This window comes from Anomaloglossus baeobatrachus, assembly GCF_048569485.1.
Source record: "Anomaloglossus baeobatrachus isolate aAnoBae1 chromosome 5 unlocalized genomic scaffold, aAnoBae1.hap1 SUPER_5_unloc_29, whole genome shotgun sequence".
Taxonomy (NCBI): domain Eukaryota; kingdom Metazoa; phylum Chordata; class Amphibia; order Anura; family Aromobatidae; genus Anomaloglossus; species Anomaloglossus baeobatrachus.
Window position 1 is genome coordinate 347,312 of NW_027441805.1, and position 21,988 is coordinate 369,299.

The 21,988-nt window shown below is 50.6% G+C and overlaps 2 protein-coding genes across 2 annotated transcripts in view; one reads left to right on the forward strand and one right to left on the reverse strand.

The window, feature by feature from the left end:
• The window catches only part of LOC142259138 (uncharacterized), a 111,842-nt gene extending 109,783 nt beyond the window's left edge, over positions 1-2,059 (forward strand). The window contains exons 5-6 of the mRNA XM_075331645.1: positions 11-131; positions 216-2,059. Of these exons, the coding sequence (XP_075187760.1) occupies positions 11-131; positions 216-717 (623 nt within the window). The 3' untranslated portion in view covers positions 718-2,059. The remainder of the gene's footprint in view (positions 1-10; positions 132-215) is intronic.
• The window catches only part of LOC142259142 (uncharacterized), a 110,939-nt gene that overhangs the window by 71,039 nt on the left and 17,912 nt on the right, over positions 1-21,988 (reverse strand). The window lies entirely within an intron of this gene.

The following is a 21,988-nucleotide window of genomic DNA, read 5'->3' on the forward strand; positions in this document are numbered from 1 at the left end:
CAGGAATCAGATCTTGGTATACATTACAGAATTCACACAGGGGAGAAGCCATATTTGTGTTCAAAATGTGGGAAATGTTTTATTCAGAAATCAGATCTCTTAAAACATAAAAAAATTCATACAGGGAAAAAGCCATTTTCAAGCTCAGAAGGTGAAAAATGTTTTACTCGGAGAATAACCCTTGCTAACCATCAAAAAATTAACTCTAGTAAGAGTCCATTTTCATGCTCAGAGTGTGGGAAATGTTTTATTCATATATCACATCTTGTTAGACATCAGAAAATTCACACAGGGGAGAAGCCATTTTCATGTTCAGAATGTGGGAAATGTTTTATTCAGATATCACATCTTGTTAGACATCAGAAAATTCACACAGGGGAAAAGCCATTTTCATGTTCAGAGTGTGGAAAATGTTTTATTCAGAAATCAGACCTTGTTAAACATCAGAAAAGTCACACAGGGGAAAAGCCATTTTCATGTTCAGAATGTGGAAAATGTTTTATTCAGATATCACAGCTTGTTAGACATCAGAAAATTCACACAGGGGAGAAGCCATTTTCATGTTCAGAATGTGGGAAATGTTTTATTCAGAAATCGAAACTTGTTTTGCATCTAAAATCTCACACAGGAGAGAAGCCATTTTCATGCCCAGAATGTGGTAAATGTTTTACTAGGAAATCAGGTCTTGTTTACCATCAAAAAAATCACACAAAATAAACCATTTTTATGTTCTGAATGTGGAAAATGTAATTTTCAGAAATCAGATCTTGTTAAACATGTGAAGAAGCCACACAGGTAAGGAACCTTTTTCATGTTGTGAATAATTGAAATGTTAAGGCCCTGTGCGCACTTGCCGTTTTTTGCCGCGGATTTACTGCGGTTTTGCTGCATGTTTCGCTGCATGTTATGTTCATAACATCTCTACAGTGATTCACCAGCAAAACCTATGGGAAAAAAAAATGCTGTGCGCACTATGCAGATTTTGACAGCAGCATGTTTTTTATTTAGTTACAGCAGGGTGACGCGGTGCTTCCTGGGCGTTCACCTGTGCGCCACAGTGGTTAACTGGATGATGTGTTCTGTATGTTGCTTTCCCTTGCAGTTTTAGGTATCTTACTCTCCAGTGATTCCTCCGTTGAAATGCATTTACCTTTATACATGTGCCTGGAAGCATGGGCCGTGACATAATAGACACGTAGGTGTGCGGTGATGTCCATTTGGTTGCCATGACATCTATGTAAACACTGGCACTCACGCTATGGCTCCTGGACATACCGTTACACACGAGTCTTATAGCCACGCCTCCATGAGTAACGCGATATAGATGTCTCCATGGGAGCGACGCAATGCCCACGTCACTGCACTTCCGGTGAGGTGTCACTGAATGGGGCGCGGATAATACTGATTACACGCGATGGTTCTTGGAGGCGTGGCTGTATGTGAATGCTTTAGTCACACCCCCTTACGAGTTTATATGATGGGGATGTCTCCTTGGTGGAGATGCGATGTTCTCGTAATCTGCACTTCCGGTGCGGCGTCCCTGTATGGGGCGTGAACAATACCGGCACCTGGGATTACCCTCCAATCTGGACATGTGTTGCATTACACCATGGAGAATCACCATATAATGTGGGATGGGGTTGGTTGAGACCAACATGGATGTGATTGGGTAGCTACCATTTATAAGGACACCTTTTTTAATTAGAGACCACCCCTGGAAGATGGATTAACACCGAAACCTATAGGTCGGGGCTCTGGGCTCTCACCACACTCATAGGTACGTCAGGTTTGCACTCTGTATTCTATTCAGTGTCATACTTATGTTTACTATGTACTATTGACTTTATTATGTCCTGGATTAGCTGCATAAGGGCACTGTTTGTTTTTTCATATCTAGTTCAGCTTTGGGCTGCCTGTTTTACAGGTATACCCTAGCTGTTTATTTGTGGATTTATTCACAGTGTGCTCCTGTGTGCCTTGTGTGTGGTGAGGGCGCCATCTGCTGGCATCCACCACTTGTCTCTGCTTTTTTAATATTACGGTATATATATTTTTCTACCTGCTATTATTGCTATTGTACTAATAAAATTTAATCTTTTTGCAACTTAGTCGTTGTACAGATTTTTTCTTTCTTGTTCATATTATTTATGTTGTGTAGTTTCTTCACTATCCCTTGTTTCACCTGTTCAAACTGGAGGGTCTGGAATGGGTGCAAGTCATACTTTGCTCTCAACTCTTCACTCGTCATCCATCTCCATTCTGTATCATGCATCAGGTTTTTTAGAGTTCTAATCCCTGTCTCCCTGCACTCCTCAAAAAGATCATTTTCCCTTCCCTTTGGAAAGTCTGGACAAGCCCATATATTAATTAAGGAATTTAGAGATGTTCCAGGCTAACTCGAACTTTTCTCTAACCGCCTTCCAAGTCATCACTGTGTCTCTACAAATCAGTGAGTGTTTAATATTGGGCAGCAAATTTGGAATGGACGTATGTAAAATTGAACTGAGGTCCCAAGGCTTACAAAATTCAGCTTCTATAGCCCAGTCAGAGAACCTACTTGTTCGTCTAATCCAATCGACTACTTGTCTCAAGATACAGGCCAGATTGTACCCCCTAATGTTCAGTAGTCTGATCAGTCCTCTTTCCGTTGCCAAGATTAACTTTTTGGCACTAATCCTCGGCCTATTTCTCTTCCACAAAAAACGTGAGAACACTTTTTTCAATCTGTTCACATCCGAGTGTTTAAGAAGCAATGGTATTGCCTGCATTGCATATGTGACGCCTTGGACTAGCCAGGGGTCACAGATAGCCCCCTGCACAACACCTACCCCCCCAAAAAGGTTTCACCAATCAACCAAAACCCTGAGTCACCCCTATCTGTCCCAGACATCCACACCCGGGGGCGGGGTCAGGCAGTTGGCTACGCCCACCAAGGAGGATTGATGGGCACGGGCGGGGAAAACCAGAGAGGAGAGTTAGAGAGAGAGAGAAAGTTCGTGTTAGGGAGAGGAAAGTAGAGGAGGTAGCTGTGAGAGCTGTTGAGTAAAATCTGTCAGGGCCTAGGTGGGAGCCTAGGAACCCTGTGGCCAGGAGACAGACGGTGGTGGCCGTCTGCAGGAGGCCGGGAGTAGAACTGGCGGAACCGTCAAGGCACCGGGACAGGGTCGTAGCCCGCCGGTACCGAATCGGGGAGTCAAACCGAAACCGGAGCACCAAAGAAGGGTACTCAGACCCCGTATGAGGCCCAGAAGCAACTGGACCGAGTCAAATCAACTGATTGCGGCTTGGACTTGAGGTCCACTCCCACCCAAAGTCCCGATAGACGGCAACAGCCCACCGAGGGGGATAGGAAGCCACTGCCCAGGCACCGCAATCCCACGGGCCAGCGCCTGCGGGCAAGAGGGCTCCTCTGGCATCTGCAAGTCGGGGAGCGGACTACCGGTGTTCAGACATAAGTAGTCATACAGTCAAAGAGGTGCAGGGAAAGACGACACCACCAACCCGAGTAGGGGTAAAACACACAGCCGGCTGCGGGCACTGACCACCACGAGTCACTCCGGGGTGTTTCTTCTGAGTGAGTACACCAGTGCCTCCAGGCACAGCACCGCGCTACGCCGCCCTGCCCTGCACCCCTCCGGCAGCACCATCATCACCCCAGCGGGCCCCGGAACTCACACCCCCTACCCACGGAGGGGTCAACACCTAGCTGCGCCACAACACCGCCACCTGGGAGCCCCCACCATCACCTGCAGCGGTGGTGCCTACAATCACCACGACCCGTGGGTGGCGTCACGAACAATTTCCATCGCGGCCCCGGCCGCGCACCCACCCGATCACCAAAACAAAAAACCACACCCCCCTTTACAGAGCGACGTGACCCCCCCGGGTCCGGGGACGCTCGAGCCACCGACACACACCCGAGCACGGACCAGAGCGGATCGGCGGCCGCAGCCGAGCCCCAGAGCGGTACACATCGACTCTTCTGGCGTCATGAACAGGATCGACCCAGTCCACTTACCTATGGAAGTACGCCTTGAAGTCACCGTCAGCGGCGTCCCGCTAGAAAATCTGAAGATCTGCCCGCCTTACCATCTTCCCCGAGAAAAAAGAGCGCGAAGCGAGGCCCCACCCCCTGGGAACAGAGCGGCGCTGCAAAGAGTGAAGAAGTGCCAGGAAGAAACCAAGCGGGGGGGGGGGGGGGGCGAAGATTGAATCCTATGTGACAGAAGGGATAAAGGGCAGGGACTCCAGGACTCTGCCACCCGTCTGGTTCCTGGAAGCACAGGGCTGCAGCATGTCCGCCCCGTCCGAAAAGCCCGTATTCCCGGAGCACGCGCCCGGAACAGTAGCGTGGATGAGAGCACAGACCGCCGAGATTAGCTGACGCCACCGGAGCCAAGTACGCCTCCTGATGGAGCAGTGGACCGCAGAGGCGGAAGAGCTGGCGGTGGTCGCCCGGGGCACGAGATGGAGACCATTCTAGCGGAGCTGGTAAGTGACCCACGCCTCTATGTCTCCAAGGGACCGGCCGCTGCGGCTGAGGGACCCGGTCTACCACTGGCCCCTATACGGTCTCCTCCGTCGCCCGTGTCGACCGCCGCTGCTAGTCTGCCTGGCCCGCTGCCCCCTGCAGTGTCAGCGGAAGCCAAGGCGCCGAGTCAGGAAGGCCTGGAGGTCGGGACGGTTGAAGGAGCGGCAAGCCTGGAGGCTGCGGCCGCTGACAGCAGCCCGCCTGACGCAGAGGGAAAGATGGCCCCAGCAGTCCGCCCGGCCCAGAGGGGAGTGATGCCTGACCGCGCGGAGAACGATAGCGGTGACTCCGGTCCCGACACGTAACCGGTCTCAGGATCAGACGAGGCAGATGAATGTCTCCTCAACGGCAGTGCCCCGGCGGCCGCTTACATCCCGCGATGCGGTGGGAATGGGTACACCGGATGGCCCTTTCCCCCCATGCCTGTTGCATGCTGGAAATGTTTGAAGCGGAGGTTGAGTCCGCGTCGGAGGAAGCCGAGGATAAAAATTAAAATGAGGTAGCAGTTCTGGCTGCCAAGTCCCCGTTGGGACCCACTTGCAAGTCCCCGTTGGGACCTATGTTTATGGTAGCGGACCAGCTACTGAAGTGCCCATCCCTGTTGGGACTGATGCTGTCCCCGTTTCACCCTCCCCTTTTCTGCATGAGAAATCATGAACATGGCTGAGAACTAGCAGGCCACCCAAAAACTATTGGGTTTGTAAATAGAACCCCCCCTTATTATGCTTTCCTGCTGCTGCCAGTCTCCAGAGAGGCTGGTTGGACGATGGGCCTGTGGGAAGCTGCTGGCCAAGGCCCGCCACCACTGCAACCGGTGGCGATCCTTCGGGTCAGGGGTCCCCTTGACGTGGGGCCCCTGAATGACTGCCGGGTGCAATGTACCGTACCCATTCCCGCTTGGGTGACTTGGGCCAGTTCCCGTTTTCCGGACTGGGGAAAAGGGGTGCTGCCCGTTTCTTACGGGCAGCATCAAGGTCAGGTTACTTGGGTGGGAAAACAGAAGGACAAGGACCCGTTCCCGTTATTTTAAAGTTAAAGTAACGTTAAAAGTAAAGTGCCTCCCGTTAGGGGAAGATAAAAAAAACCCCAAATATTCTTGATATAAATAATGTTAGTATGCTTGTGCATGTTGTTCCCATTTTTCTATTTTTCAGCAACAGAAAATAAACCCGGTGGTGGTGGACCGGCAGCCCGCAGACGGTCTGCATTAAAGCAAGGGGGAATATGACGCCCTGGACTAGCCAGGGGTAACAGATAGGCCCCTGCACAACACCTACCCCCCCAAAAAGGTTCCACCAGTCAACCAAAACCCTGAGTCATCCCTATCTGTCCCAGACATCCACCCCCGGGGGCGGGGTCAGGCGGTTGGCCACGCCCACCAAGGAGGATTGATGGGCAGGGGCGGGCAAAAACAGAGAGGAGAGTTAGGCTATGTGCCCACACTGCGGAAAATGCGCGGATTTTGCCGCGGATTTCTCGCGGAAAAGCCGCGGATTTCCCGAAAATCTGCAGCACAGGTACTTCCCAGCCATTTCTATGGCATTTTGGAAATGCTGTGCCCATGCTGCGGATTTTTCCGCAGCGGATTTCGGTCCGGAAAAATCTGCAACATGTCAATTATTGTTGTGGATTTTCATCCGGATTTTGGCTTTAAAATTGGAAAAAAAAAAATCCGCACCAAAATCCGCATCAAATCCGCAGCAATTCCGCGGCAAATCCGCACCTTTGAAAAGGTGTGGATTTTACGGGAAAGCTGCGGATTTTTCTGCAGAAAAATCCGCAGCTACATTCTCCCGTGGACATATAGCCTTAGAGAGAGTTTGTGTAAGGCTGGAAACATCTATGCAAGTAAAATCGGTCCGAGTTGGCTGAAAAAAACTCGGCTGATTTTAGTTCACGTTAGGTCAGTGTACAATGCAAGTGCGTTCCTTTTTTTATTATTTCAAGGATAACAGAGCGTGTGTAATGCGTGTTTGATGCGTATTGGATCCGTTTTTACTATGTCATCTGCCATTCAGCTCTGCTACATGGCCGCTGACAGCAGACACAGACAGCCATGTAGCAGAGCTGAATGGCAGATGACAGCAGACACAGACAGAGCCGCACGATCAGAATGAACTCGGGTGAACTTCACCCGACTTCATTGTCATGCCGCGGCTCTGTCTGTGTCGCGTCCTGATTAGCGGTCACCCGTGAAGGACTCACCGGTGACCGCTAATCTCCTGAGTGACTGAATTGAGCAGCATGATTAGTGCTGCTGTCATTCAGGTTACCCGCAGCCAGCTGTATTCTCCCCCCATGACCGCAACTCACCTGTGACTTCATCGCTGTCACTCGGGTGACTTGCTGTCACTGTTGGGAGGATCCAGCGGTGGCCGCGAGTAACCTGACTGACATCATCAGCTGATCGCGATACTCACCTCAGTTGCTGCATGGAGCTGACAGGAGCGGCGGTGTCTTCTGCAGCTCCTGTGACCTTCATGTAGCAGAGCTGGAAGCGATGAGGGACCTCCGTGGATTATGTCGGACATGGATGGGTTTTTTGGGTACTTAATAAAGTGGTGAACGAGGGCCTTTGTTAGTGTTTATTATTTCAAATAAAGGATTTTTTTACTGTGCGTGTTTATTAACTTTAATTTACAGGTTAATCATTGGGGGTGTCTCATAGACGCCTGCAATGATTAATCTAGGATTTAGTGGCAGCTATGGGCTGCCATTAACTCCTTATTACCCCGATTGTCAACGCACCAGGGCAAATCAGGAAGAGCCGGGTACAGTCCCAGAACAGTCACATCTAATAGATGCGGCCATTCTGGGCGGCTGCTGGCTGATATTGTTAGGCCGGGTGGCTCCCCATAACGTGGAGCTCCCCATCCTGAGAATACCAGCCTTCAGCCGTAAGGCTTTATCTGGCTGGTATTAAAATTGGGGGGGACCGCATGCCGTTTTTTAAATTATTTATTTATTTTACTGCACAGCATAGACACGCCCACCGGCTGCTGTGATTGGTTGCAGTGAGAAAGCTGTCACTCATCGTGGGGGCGTGTCTGACTGCAACCAATCATAGGCGCCGGTGGGCGGGGAAAGCAGGGAATACGAGATTGAATAATAAGCGGCCGGCTTTTTCAAAAGAGGAGAAGCCGCCGGAGCAGTGTGAACGCCGTGCAGCGCCGCGCTGGTGATCGGTGAGTATGAGAGAGGGGGGGAGGGGAAGGGATAGACCGACATGGACAGAGAGAGAGGGACAGAGATAGTGACCGACCGACAGACCGATCGACAGAGAGAATAGAGACCGAGAGGGAGAGACCGACTGACAGAGAATAGAGATTGACAGACATTGTGAGACCTCACTCGTTTCCAGTGTTTTAGGAAACATGCGAGAAATGTATTTAGAAAATCGGATGTCACTAGGATGGTGTGAGTGCCCGTCCAGTGACATCTGATTATTTACACGCTCCCATAGACTTGCATTGGAGAGACTCGCAGGAGAAACTCGCCAAAACGCAGCATGCTGCGATTTTTTTCTCAGTCCGATTTGGACTGAGAAAAAAATCGCAGATGAGAGCTGAATCATTCACTAACATGTGTCCGAGTGCAATGCGAGATTTTCTCGCATTGCTCTACTGCGAGAAACTCGCAAGTGAGAAGCCGGCCTTAGGGAGAGGAAAGGAGAGGAGGTAGCTGTGAGAGCTGTGGTTTAAAATCTGTCAGGGCCTAGGTGGGAGCCTAGGAACCCTGTGGCCAGGAGACAGACGGTGGTGGCCGTCTGCAGGAGGCCGGGAGTAGAACCGGCGGAACCGTCAAGGCACCGGGACAGGGTCGTAGCCCACCGGTACCGAATTGGGGAGTCAAACCGAAACTGGAGCACCAAAGAAGGGTACTCAGACCCCATACGAGGCCCAGAAGCAACTTGACAGAGTCAAATCAACTGATTGTGGCTTGGACTTGAGGTCCACTCCCGCGCAAAGTCCAGATAGACGGCAACAGCCCACCGAGAGGGATAGGAAGCCACTGCCCAGGCACCGCAATCCCACGGGCCAGCACCTGCGGGCAAGAGGGCTCCTCTGGCATCTGCAAGTCGGGGAGCGGACTACCGGTGTTCAGACATAAGTAGTCATACAGTCAAAGAGGTGCAGGGAAAGACGACACTACCAACCCGAGTAGGGGTAAAACACACAGCCGGCTGCGGGCACTGACCACCATCCCGTTTTTGGTTTACGAGTGACTCCACCGGTGTGTTTCTTCTGAGTGAGTACACCAGTGCCTTCAGGCACAGCGCCACGCTACGCCGCCCTGCACCCCTCCGGCAGCACCATCATCACCCCAGCGGGCCCCGAGACTCACACCCCCTACCCACGGAAGGGTCAACACCTAGCTGCGCCACAACACCGCCACCCGGGAGCCCCCACCATCACCAGCAGCGGTGGTGCCTACAATCACCACGACCCGTGGGTGGCGTCACGAACAATCTCCATCGCGGCCCCGGCCGCGCACCCAGCCGATCACTAAAACAAACAAACAACCACCCCCCCTTTACAGAGCGACGTGACCCCCCCGGGTCCGGGAACGCTCGAGCCACCAACACACCCCCGAGCACGGACCCGAGCGGATCGGCGGCCGCAGCCGAGCCCCAGGGCGGTACACATCGACTCTTCTGCCGTCACGAACAGGATCGACCCAGTCCACTTACCTGTGGAAGTGCGCCTTGAAGTTATCGTCAGCGGCGTCCCGCTAAAAAATCTGAAGATCTGCCATCTTTGGGCACGAAGTTTCCCGCCTTCACCATCTTCCCCGAAAAAAAGAGCGCGAAGCGAGGCCCCACCCCCTGGGAACAGAGCGGCGCTGCAAAGAGTGAAGGAGTGCCACGTTCACTTCTTGGAGTGGGAGGGACGTCTGGCGTTACATCGACATCACATGGCAGCCGGGCAATAGATGCGGAGGGGCGGATATGAGCAGAATGTATACATCCCGCCCACCTCCTTCCCTCCGCATAGCTGGCGGGAGCCGCGGGACACAGGTAAGATCTGTTCATTGTTCACGGGGTGTCACACAGAGCGATGTGTGCTACCTCGGGAACATTGAACAACCTCACGTTCAATTTTTAGCAATTGAACGACATGTATGCGATGAACGGTTTTTCGTTCAATCGCAATCGCACGTAGGTTTTACACGCTACAATCTTACTTACGATGCGGGATGTGCATCACTTACGACGTGATCCCGCCGACACATCGTAAGATTTATTGTAGCGTGTAAAGCCCGCTTAAGTTGTGTACCCGATATTCTTTCCCCGCCCATTATCTTATTGAATACCTCCGTCAGTATAGGTGAGATTTGTTCCTTCATAATTTTGAAAAAACTGCAGCTAAAACCATCTGTTCCCGGGGCCTTCGTCATTTTTAACTCTCCTATGACTTGCAACACTTCCTCCTCTGTCACCTCTTTATTCAAAGCCTGTAAATTTTCCTTCGTATAACAGAGAGTAGTAGATGGAGGGTTTTCCAGCCGCGCCAAAGACCAGCCAAATTAAGGTAGTAGATTAATGTTGCTTTTTATTCCATATACAGGTCAACGCGTTTCGGAAGGTACCCCTTCCTTCTTCAGGACCAACAGGCAAAAAAACATCAAATCTGCTGTACAGGGAATCATTACAGCACTATATACCCCACTGATGACGTCATGATCCACCCACTTTTCAAAAAAATTGGCGGGAATCTATACATTTCAACATCTAATGACGCAGTATCTTGTAATCATCAAGTTTCACGGATAAAGTATTTCTAACCATTTCTTTCTTATCCCAAAGAAAGGGGGTGAACATAAAAAATAAAAAAATGAAAACACACACACACAACTCTACTGCATACATTCAGACACACACAGCTCTGCTGCATACAGACACACACAACTCTGCTGCATACATACAGACACACACAGCTCTGCTGCATACATACAGACACACACACAGCTCTGCTGCATACATAGACACACACAGCTCTGCTGCATACATACAGACACACACAGCTCTGCTGCATACATACAGACACACACAACTCTGCTGCATACATACAGACACACACAGCTCTACTGCATACATACAAACACACACACAGCTCTGCTGCATACATACAGACACACACAACTCTGCTGCATACATACAGACACACACAGCTCTGCTGCATACATAGACACACAACTCTGCATCATACATACATACAGACACACACAACTCTGCTGCATACAGACACACACAACTGCATACATACAGACACACAACTCTGCAGCATACATAAAGACACACAACTCTACTGCATACAGACAGACACACACAACTCTGCTGCATACATACAGACACACACAGCTCTGCTGCATACATAGACACACACAGCTCTGCTGCATACATACAGACACACACAGCTCTACTGCATACATACAGACACACACATCTCTACTGCATACATACAGACACACACAGCTCTGCTGCATACATACAGACACACACAACTTTGCTGCATACATACACACAGCTCTGCTGCATACATACAGACACAGCTCTACTGCATACATACAAACACACACAGCTCTACTACATACATACAGACACACCCAGCTCTACTGCATACATACAGACACACACAGCTCTACTGCATACAAACAGACACACACAGCTCTACTGCATACATACAGACACACAACTCTGCATCATACATACAGACACACACAACTCTGCTGCATACAGACACACACAACTCCATACATACATACAGACAAACAACTCTGCAGCATACATACAGACACACAACTCTGCAGCTGCTGCATACATGCATACATACAGACACAACTCTGTAGCTGCTGCATACATGCATGCATACAGACACACACAACTCTGTAGCTGCTGCATACATACAGACACACACAACTCTGTAGCTGCTGCATACATGCATGCATACAGACACACACAACTCTGTAGCTAATACATTCATGCATACATACAGACACAACTCTGCTACATACAGACACAACTCTGATACATACAGACACACACAGCTCTACTGCATACATACATACACACAAAACTCTGCTGCACATATAGACACACACTGCTTTTGGGGGCCCGCACACGCGGCTGCTGCAGAGCTGAGCCTGCACCAGACACAGGGCAGATGTAGCAGAGCTGAGGCTGCACCAAGCACAGGGAAGATGTAGAGGAGCTGAGCCTGCACCAAGCACAGTGCAGATGTAGCAGAGCTGAGCCTGCACCAAGCACAGGGCAGATGTAGCAGAGCTGAGGCTGCACCGAGCACAGGGCAGATGTAGCAGAGCTGAGCCTGCACCAAGCACAGGGCAGATGTAGCAGAGCTGAGCCTGCACCGAGCACAGGGCAGATGTAGAGGAGCTGAGCCTGCACCAGACACAGGGCGGATGTAGCAGAGCTGAGGCTGCACCGAGCACAGGGCAGATGTAGTAGAGCTGAGCCTGCACGGAGCACAGGGCAGATGTAGCAGAGCTGAGCCTGCACCAAGCACAGGGCAGATGTAGCAGAGCTGAGCCTGCACCTAGCACAGGGCAGATGTTGCAGAGCTGAGCCTGCACCAAGCACAGGGCAGATGAAGCCCATACAGCTCACTGGGGCCCATAAACCGGGTGGCTGGGAGGGAGTATACAGGTCGAGGGGGAAAAGGGGGGGTAGCACTTACCGCTCGGTCACGGAGGAGAGGGGGCCCACACAGCGCCGGAGGCCAGCGATGTGCTGGGGGTCGCTGGCTGGCACTCCTTCATCTGTGGGACTGAGCAGGGCGCCGGGCGGTAGCTCCGCCCACAGATGAAGCTCAATCCAGCAGGACACTGTGGTCTGCGCGCCTTAAAGAGACGGCAGCCACAGTTTCCTGCCGAGGACTCCGGTCCCCGGAACTTGGCCCGGGGGCAGCAGAACTGAAGGCGAGTGGCCAAAATGCCGCCCCCCTGACACGTGCCGCCCGGGGCAGACCGCCCCCTCCGCCCCCCCTTTGCTACGCCACTGGCCTCCACCCACTTTGCTTTTGTCACCCTTGATGTTTTTTCTAAGAAGTCAGTATACGCTTCCCTAACTGCCCGGCTAGCCTCCTGAAACTTTACTTGTGCCTGTCGTTTCGCCTTTGTCGTATATCGTATCACTTTTCCTCTCAAAACTGCCTTAGCCATCTCCCAATACAATACTGTTTCCCCATTGTGCTCCTGATTCGTGAATGTATAATCCACCCACCACGCTCTCAGAATTCTATGGAAGTTTTCATCCAAAGTCAAGAATGAGGGGAAGCGCCATATATAATCCTGTCCTCTCTGAATTTTATCAGCTACACTGACTGCCACTGGGCTATGATCTGAGATTACCATATTCTCTATAGCTATCTCTTCTACCCTCTGCAATAAATTCTCACTTGTCAGTCAGAGGTAAATCCGTGACCAAGAATCGTGTGTAAATTCTCTCTCTTGCGGGTGATGTATTCTCCAGCAATCATGCAGTGTCGTTGTTTTTAGCATTGCTTCCAGCAGCCCCTCCATACTCCTCCCCTGTTTCCTCTAACTCCTCCTATCTTCTTTCTGAGAAACCACTGTGTTGAAGTCTCCCCTCACCAGTTTACATACAGTATTTCCCCGTCCATCAAAATCTTATTAGTTATATTTTCAAAAAAAGGCCTTTGTTCCGTATTGGGTGCATATACTGTATAACGTGGATACTAAAAGTGCCTTGAGTATATGAACTCTTTATATGTATATACCTTCCTTCTTCATCTGAATCTTGTGTTTCTACCTCGTGTGCAAAGTTTTTATTGATCAAAATAAGAACCCCTGCTTTCCTACCTTTTGAGGATGACCAGTATACCCTTCCCACCCACATCTTGTTCATACGGAAGAACTCATCCTTTTGCAAGTGCGTCTCCTGTAATAAAGCAATATCAACCTTAAGCTTCTTGAGATGATGTAGTATCATATTTCGTTTGTGCGGCGATCTGAGTCCCTAAACATTCCACGTAATGAGCTTAACTATATTTCCCAAAATCAACGATTCCTTTTTCTGGCCGTGTTGCATGGATTCCCCAACTCCCTTTCCCTCCCCTCCCCTCCCCCAACTGTATATAACCCCTCCCATCCCCCCACCCAACTGTATATAACCCCTCCCATCCCCAACTTTACAAATACAATTAACGTCTTCCATTTTTTCTGAGATGATTTAAACTCCTTTCAAACCCCTGCTTCAGGTCAAGCTCTCCGTGAAGCTACCCCACTATGTCACTCCTCCCCTCTATCAGCTATTAGCTCCTTGTCCCTAAACAGCCTTTACAAATTTTTCAAAATCCTAAAACCTCTTACACCGGTCATTAAGAGAAGAGAAGAAAAAAAAGGGAGCAGGGGAAGAGAGCCGGAAAAGGAAAGCTACAAAATAAGGGTAAGAATAGATAAAAGCAGATGAAGGGATAAAAAGGAAGATGGAAAGCGGTGAGATGTAAAAGAGGGACGAAGGAGAAAAGAATGAGAAGGAAGGTAGAAAAAGAGCATTAGAGAATGATAGAAGGGAAAAAGGAGTAGGCATGAAAAAGAGAGAAAAAGGAAGAGAAAGAGAAAGAGAGGGAAGCAGGTGAGACTTTAGAGAGTTAAGGCACATTTATCACCATACGGCTCCCTTCAGCAGTTCCAAATTAAGTCTTCTTGTCCTGCTTGTTCACTAGCTTCTGCCTCTTCCTCCTCTTTTTCCAGCTGAAGTCGCCATCTGTCGCTCTTCCTTCGAACTGCCTGTTCTGGATCTCAATTGACTCCACTCTGACTTTTTGTCGGGTCTACCTGCACATGTTATGTTTGCAAGATTTGCATGTTTCAGATCAGTGGAAGTCCCTTCTTTTCCATTCCTCTCCTGTCGCCGTGTGCTCCCCTCCTGTTCTCTGCTTTTGAAGGATCCCGGAAAGTCTTTGTGACCCCATCTGCTCCTTTTACTCTTAGTATTGCTGGGAATAAAAGCTGAAATGTAATGTTTTTGTGATAGAGGGCAGGGCAGATCTGGCTAAATGCTTTTCTTTTTCGTGTGACTTCTGCCGAATAGTCGCCAAATAGTAGAATCTTGTGTCCCTGAATGCGTAGTGTCTGTCTCCTATTCCTGAAGGCCCGTAGAATTTCTTCTTTATCTTTGTATTCCAGGTATTTAATAATAACCTGTCTTGCTCTGGATATTTCACTTTACCTAGAGGTATTGTCATTACTACGGTGTCGATCTCTTTGCTCCCATATGGGTCCCACTCTGTGTGCTCTTTCTACCCGGAAGCTGTGTGGTAGACCTAGGGCCTGGGGTAATTATTTTTCACAGATTGAGTCCAGATATTTTGTCATCACTGACTCAGGCAGGCCCACTATCCTTAGGTTATTCCTCCTAGACCTATTTTCAAGGTCTTCTATTTCATCCTTCATGAGCTGAGCATTACTGTCTAGCTCCTTAAATCTGCCTTCCAGTCTTATCATATTGTCTCCGGCATCAGAGATTCTTTGTTCTAACTCTGTCAGCCTCATGTCATGATGTTCCACGTCCTCCTGCAGCGCCGCCATAGCCTCCCTAATGTCTGCAGTCAGATGGCCTGCCACTTCTTTTGCCAGCCTTGGGTAATTAATCTCACCCAGTGTCTCTGTACTGCTCTGATTTCTCTGGGTTCTTCTGTTATCCTGGCCTCCTGCATTGACATGCTGCTGCAGCTGCCTTTGGTGTTCCTCTCCCTCCCCCCCTCCTCCCTGTCGGCGCCATCTTATCTCCGCACACCCCCTCCTCCCTCTGCTCTGCTCCAGGCTTGTACAGCATTCCTACGCTCCTCAGGAGATAATGATCCATGTACTGACAGCAGGTGAGTTAGTGCAGCCTCTCTATGTCAGTCTGGGGTGTTGTTTGCTCCTTAAGGGTGCTTTACATTTTAACCACTCGATCTAGCATTGGTGTACTCGGGTATGCTCAGTGCTTGGCACAGTGTGAGCCGCTTGCAGTGTCTGAATGGTTTTCACTGGGAGTAAAAACATTGCTAAAGGATGTATTGTGTACAAGAAAGAAATCCCACTCTCCCTCCCCTGGAAATGCTCTGTTTATGACTGGTTGCATGTGAGCGGAGACCCAAATTGCCCAATCAGTGACTTCCAATGGGGTTCAGGTCAAGTCCGGTTCCCAAATTGAACTTTATCTAAAGTCCATCCCAAACTTCAACAGGTCCACTCATCTCTATTTGTGGGTAGCCCCATTCAAAAAATAAACACTTGGATATCAGACAAATAAAATCCTTTTGTTTTTCAATTACAACAATTATACCTTGTAAAGGGATCATTTTTATAACATAAAGGGCCCAAATTATGCAGGGGCCGCTGTGCTCGGGTATGCCCAATGCTTAGCACAGTGCAAGCTCCTAGCAGTGTTTGAATGGCTTTCACAGTAAGTAAAAACATTGTTATTGGATGTAGTGTGCGCAATTCCCGCCCTCCCTACCACGGAAATGTTTGCTTTATGGCTAGTGGCATGTGGGCGAAAACTCGAACTGCCCAATTAGTAACTTCCAATGGGGTTCAGGTCAAGTCCGGGTCCCGAAATGAACTTTATCTAAAGTCTGGATCAAAAAGCCGAACCCGAAGTTCAACGGGTACACTTATCACTATTTGTGGATTGCCCCATTTAAAAAATAAGCCCTTGGATATCAGACATATAAAATCCTTTCGTTTTTAAATTACAACAATTATACTTTGTAAAGGGATCATTTTTATAACATAAAGGGCCCAAATTATGCGGGGGCCACTCCTGATTCATGAAGTGGTGCATGCCGTTCATGAATCTAGAGCGTTTGACAAGTGGCATGTGCCTCCTAGAAATATTACTCCCCTCAGGGACTAGAGTGAGATTTTTGTCATAGAAAACACCCCAGCTCGTCATGTATTTAGGGAGCTGTGCTGTCATGAACCATCCCACCTAAGCTCTGCAAATTTTGGAGTGAAAAAGCCAAACGTGGCCAAAGTTTGGCACAACTCAATTTATCCAAATTGTTGTGACTTTTCAAAGCTTTTGTGCTACTTTTTTGGCATAAAATCTTTGATGAATTGGGACCAGAGTGTCTTAACAACTTCCACATATCTTGGATGCATTGTGATTCAATTCTCCCGTCACGGCTGGGGATAGAAGGTATACTGGCCGTATAATAAAATACAAAGGGAAGGGGAAAAGAATGCCCTATTACTAGGGAAAGAGGGAAGTGGTGACCCCTGATAATAACCTGCATTTCACCCTCACTGTCCTCACCAACCCTACACAAGTTCTACACCTGTCACCGAGCAGGAAGACCTCACCCTAGGCAAACCCTGATCTGGGCCCTAAGTAAGAATGGCAGGTATGAGCTATTCGTCAACACCACTAATGCTAAGGGAGACAAAAGGAAACGATACAAGGGAAACACAAATTCTACCATCTGAGCCCAGGTAGATATCAAAGGTCAAACACTTATCTTAGGAGCAGCTACCACAGAAGTCTCTGGAACAATAAGAGGAGTCAACCGCTGCAGATCACAACCAGGAACAACTATACACCGCACCCAAAGCACCCCAGGGTGAGGTTTATAAAGGAAGTCAGAGGCTGGCAACTGAGAGGAAAAACTGAGTTTCCCAGGGTCATAGAGTCCACTGCTTCAGAAACAGAAAACTGTCAGATAACAACACATGCTGCTAATCTCTATTCTAACACTCGCTGCTACTGGATTGTCCGCCGGCCATGACACCTGTGACATCCCCTCACTATTTTTGTGCAAAATGTCTATAGCTCTGCCTCAACTCCAGAGGTTCTGAGGCAAAATAATCACATCTAAACAATAGAGAAAGATAGGCATGAAGAATATATATTTTACAAGCTGTGAGACTGTGACCGGGGTTGTCTATGACGGCCGGTACGTCTCGCCGCGGTTGTGCTCCCTCCATGTATAGAAAGCAACTCCACTCCAGGGTTAATGCTGTTTCCCTGCAGGCTGAAAGGAGGGTTAAAAGGAAACAGGAACATGGGCGTGGGCCCCTAGTGTGAGGGAGTGAACACAACGCCCTGAGTTTCTGCCAAAGAAACACATGTGAGCCATTTCTGGAACCTGGCTTGTTGGTCCAGGAGGAGGACATTCCGGAACGTGTTGTGTGCTGTTTTGGACTTTGTTGGTGCAATAAACCGTGTGCTGTGACCATTGGCGCCTGGATCCCGTGTCTTCTGCCGCGCAGCCGACCATGCTACCTCACAGATGGTGGAGAACGCGGGCATGCCAGCCCGGTGAAGTGTAGCATCCATCCCTGGTGACCTAGTAGCGCATGTCCTGGATTCGAGCGGCTATACTACAGCCCAAACCCGGCGACGCCATGGAGGACATACTAAAGCAGCTGGCTCAGGCTAATGCACAGCAACAACAGACCAATGCACACCTGCTCCGGTCGTTGGATCGTCAGCAGCAACAGCACCAGAACTCCTTGCAATTGCAGGAACAAAGGCACCAAGAACAGATGGTTCTCCTGGCCAAGTCGATCCGTGCCGGACCGGCAGCAACAACCCCGGGACCGGGTGACGACGGCAGCGTCCGGAAAGCGGTGAGACAAGCGTTGCAAAAGATGACCCCGGGGGATGATGTGGAAGCGTTCCTGGCGGTGTTTGAGCGGGTGGCCGAGCGGGAGAAGCTGCCGACCCCCCAGTGGGCTGAGGAATTGTCGCCCTATCTGACGGGGGAGCCCCAAAAAGCGTACCTGGACCTCTGTACCGAGGATGCCATAGAATATGAGACCCTGAAAGCCGAAATACTTGCTCGGTTGGGGGTGAATACCTATGTACGGGCTCAGCGGGTAAATCAGTGGTTCTATGAGGAAGTCAAACCCGTACGCTCCCAGGCCTATGACTTGTTGCATCTGGTAAAGAAGTGGTTGCAGCCTGACACTCTGAGCCCTGCGCAAATGGTGGAGAGGGTAGTGGTTGATCGCTTTGTGCGCACTTTACCCGTCACCATTCAACGGTGGGTAGGACAGGGCGACCCAAGTACCCTGGACCAATTAGTGTGCCTGGTGGAGCGGCATGTGGCTACGCAGGACTTGATACGGGACACTGAGACTTTGCGTGCCGCCCGTTGGTCCGGCCCCTCCAAGCCTCGAGCCAAGGACCCACCGCTGACACCGGTGCGGAAGTCCGCTACCGTCCCGTATGAGGCCGCGCCCGCCGTCCCTGAGGTCCGGAAGGCTATGTACCCTAAATGACAACTCGTCAAGGGGGTTTCCTTCCCTATTAGATGTTGGCGGTGCCAGCGGGTGGGACATATGGAAGCCCAGTGTCCCGGCGGGGTTCAATGTATGTGTGTACCGCGGACCTTGTCTCCCCGGAGACTGAGCCCCACTTGTGCCAAATACAGGTGAATGGATGTCCGGTTACAGGCTTGTTGGATTCCAGAAGCTTAGTGACCCTTGTGCGATCAACCCTAATGGCTGAAGTAAAGGCCACAGGACGTACAGTGGGGGTGGTTTGCATACATGGGGACTGCTGAGACTATCCCTCGGGGGTTGTCACCATCACAGCACCCTGCGGTCAGGTGCAACATGAGGTGGGACTTATGAACACTCTTCCCTATGACGTGATCCTAGGAAGGGATCTGCCGTATTTTTGGACTCTATGGAAGGGGTCTCCTAAGTCCCCTCAGGTATTGGACAGTCCAGGACCTGAGCCCGACAATCCCGAATCCGGGACGCCTGCCGTAGGGGTCCCCATGATAGGGACAGAATGTGAACCCGATAGGTCACCCCTAGAGGTATTGGCAGGAGAGGCTGAGATGGTCGAGCCCATCCCGGAGTTGGAGGCGTCCCCAGATACGTTTGGGACAGCCCAACTCCAGGACCCTACATTAATACATGCCCGGAGTCGGGTGACAGTGGTTGACGGGGTGGCACAGCTGCCCGGTGCCCAGGTAAGGTACCCCCATTTCGCTCTTAAGCAGGATTTACTCTACCGGGTAGATGAAATACGGGGCGTGGGGGTAGAGTAGTTGGTGGTGCCCCAGCCGTATCGCCGGCGGGTCCTCGACTTGGCTCATAAACACCTGATGAGTGGCCACCTAGGGGTCAAGAAAACGCAGGAGCGAATATTGCAAAGGTTCTATTGGCCCGGGGTCTTTGGGGAGGTAAAACGGTTCTGCGAAACCTGCCCGGAGTGTCAGCTTACCGCACCCCTGGCCCACTTTCGCAGTCCGTTGGTACCGTTACCCATTATAGAAGTCCCTTTTGAACGGATAGGGATGGATCTAGTGGGGCCCCTCGTAAAGTCCGCTCGAGGGCACCAACACATCCTAGTGATCGTTGACTATGCCACCCGGTATCCAGAGGCGATACCTCTCAGACATACTGCAGCAAAGCTTATAGCTCGGGAGTTGTTTGCTGTGTTCTGCCGGGTGGGGTTGCCCAAGGAGATCCTTACGGATCAGGGGACCCCATTCATGTCTAAAGTGACCAAAGAGCTATGGCGGCTACTCCAGATCAAGCAGTTGCATACGTCTGTGTATCATCCTCAAACGGACGGTTTAGTGGAGCGATTCAATAAAACCCTGAAAACCATGCTCAAAAGGGTGATTTCCAAAGACGGGAAAGACTGGAATATGATGCTTCCCTATTTGATGTTTGCCATCCGAGAGGTGCCACAGGCATCCACGGGGTTTTCGCCTTTTGAGTTGTTATACGGGCGACATCCCCGGGGATTGTTGGACCTGGCGAAGGAAACATGGGAGCTGGAGCCAACCCCCCATAAAAGTGTGATTGAACACATTTTAGGCATGCAGAACCGCATAATTGGCGGTCATGCCAATTGTGAAGGAGCATTTACAGGAGGCTCAGGCCACGCAAAGCGGCCGCTACAATAGACAAACCACCGTGCGGACCTTTAACCCCGGGGATCGGGTGTTGGTATTGGTCCCCATGGCAGAGAGTAAATTCCTGGCTCAGTGGCAAGGCCCCTACGAGATAAAGGAAAGAATCGGGGTGGTCAGCTATAAGGTATTGCAGCCCGGTAGGCGGAAACCTGAGCAAATATACCATGTCAACCTGTTAAAACCTTGGCAGGAATGGGAAAGCCTGATGGTTGATTTTTCCCCATCTCCCTCCTCTTCGGGTCGTTCAAACCCGGCTCCAGCGACCTCCGGAGAGGACGAACCGGAAGTAAGGATTGGAGAAGCCCTCACCAAGCAACAGAGGCGAGAGGCCAGAAGGCTGGTTCAGCAGAACCCCGATGTCTTCTCCGAGCTGCCTGGTAGGACCAGACTGATACGACATGACATTGTCACCGAGCCTCACCTGAAGGTACGCCTGAAGCCATACCGGGAGCCGGAGGCTCGAAGACAAGCCATATCAGAGGAAGTGAAGACAATGCTACGCCTGGGGGTCATCGAAAAATCCCGGAGTGAATGGGCTAGTCCCATTGTCCTAACACCAAAACCCGATGGCTCCTTAAGGTTCTGCAATGACTTTAGGAGATTGAACGAAATATCCAAGTTCGATCTCTACCCCATGCCCCGGGTGGATGAGCTGATTGATAGGCTGGGACAGGCGCGATATTTCACCACGCTCGACCTGACCAAGGGGTACTGGCAGGTGCCACTGACTGAGTCCGCCAAGGAGAAAACCGCTTTTGTTACGCCGGAGGGTCTCTTCCACTATGTTGTCTTGCCTTTTGGGTTACATGGCGCTCCGGCCACGTTCCAGAGGTTGATGGACTTGGTGCTGGAACCCCACCAGGCGTATGCATCATCGTACCTTGAGGACATCATTATTTACAGCTCTGAGTGGCAGACCCACTTGGAACAGGTACAAGCGGTGGTGAACACGCTCCGAACCGCCGGATTGACAGCCAATCCCAAGAAATGTGCGTTGGGGCTCACGGAAGCCCGCTACTTGGGCTACGTAATAGGCCAAGGAGTGATTAAACCCCAAATTAACAAAGTTGAGGCGATCCAGAAGTGGCCTAGACCCCTGACCACGAAGCAGGTTAGGGCCTTCCTGGGTATCGTGGGGTACTACAGGAGGTTTGTAAAAAATTTTGCGGGACTATCAGCCCCCTTGACGGACCTTCTCAAAGGCAAGAAGTCCGTCATGGTGCGCTGGACTCCGCAGGCCGAGGACTCCTTCCGGGCCCTGAAGGGGGTCCTGTGCGGACAGCCCGTTCTTGTCAACCCTGATTTCCGGAAGGAGTTCGTAGTACAGACTGACGCCTCTGAGGTCGGCCTGGGGGCAGTGCTGTCTCAGGTGGTTCAAGGGACACCCCGTCACCTTCTTAAGTAGGAAGCTCACCCCTCCCGAGCGGAATTATAGCGTAGTGGAGAAGGAGTGCCTGGCGATCAAGTGGGCCTTGGAGTCCCTACGCTATTACCTGCTGGGACGGCAGTTTCGCTTGGTGACTGATCACTCTCCGCTGGTCTGGAT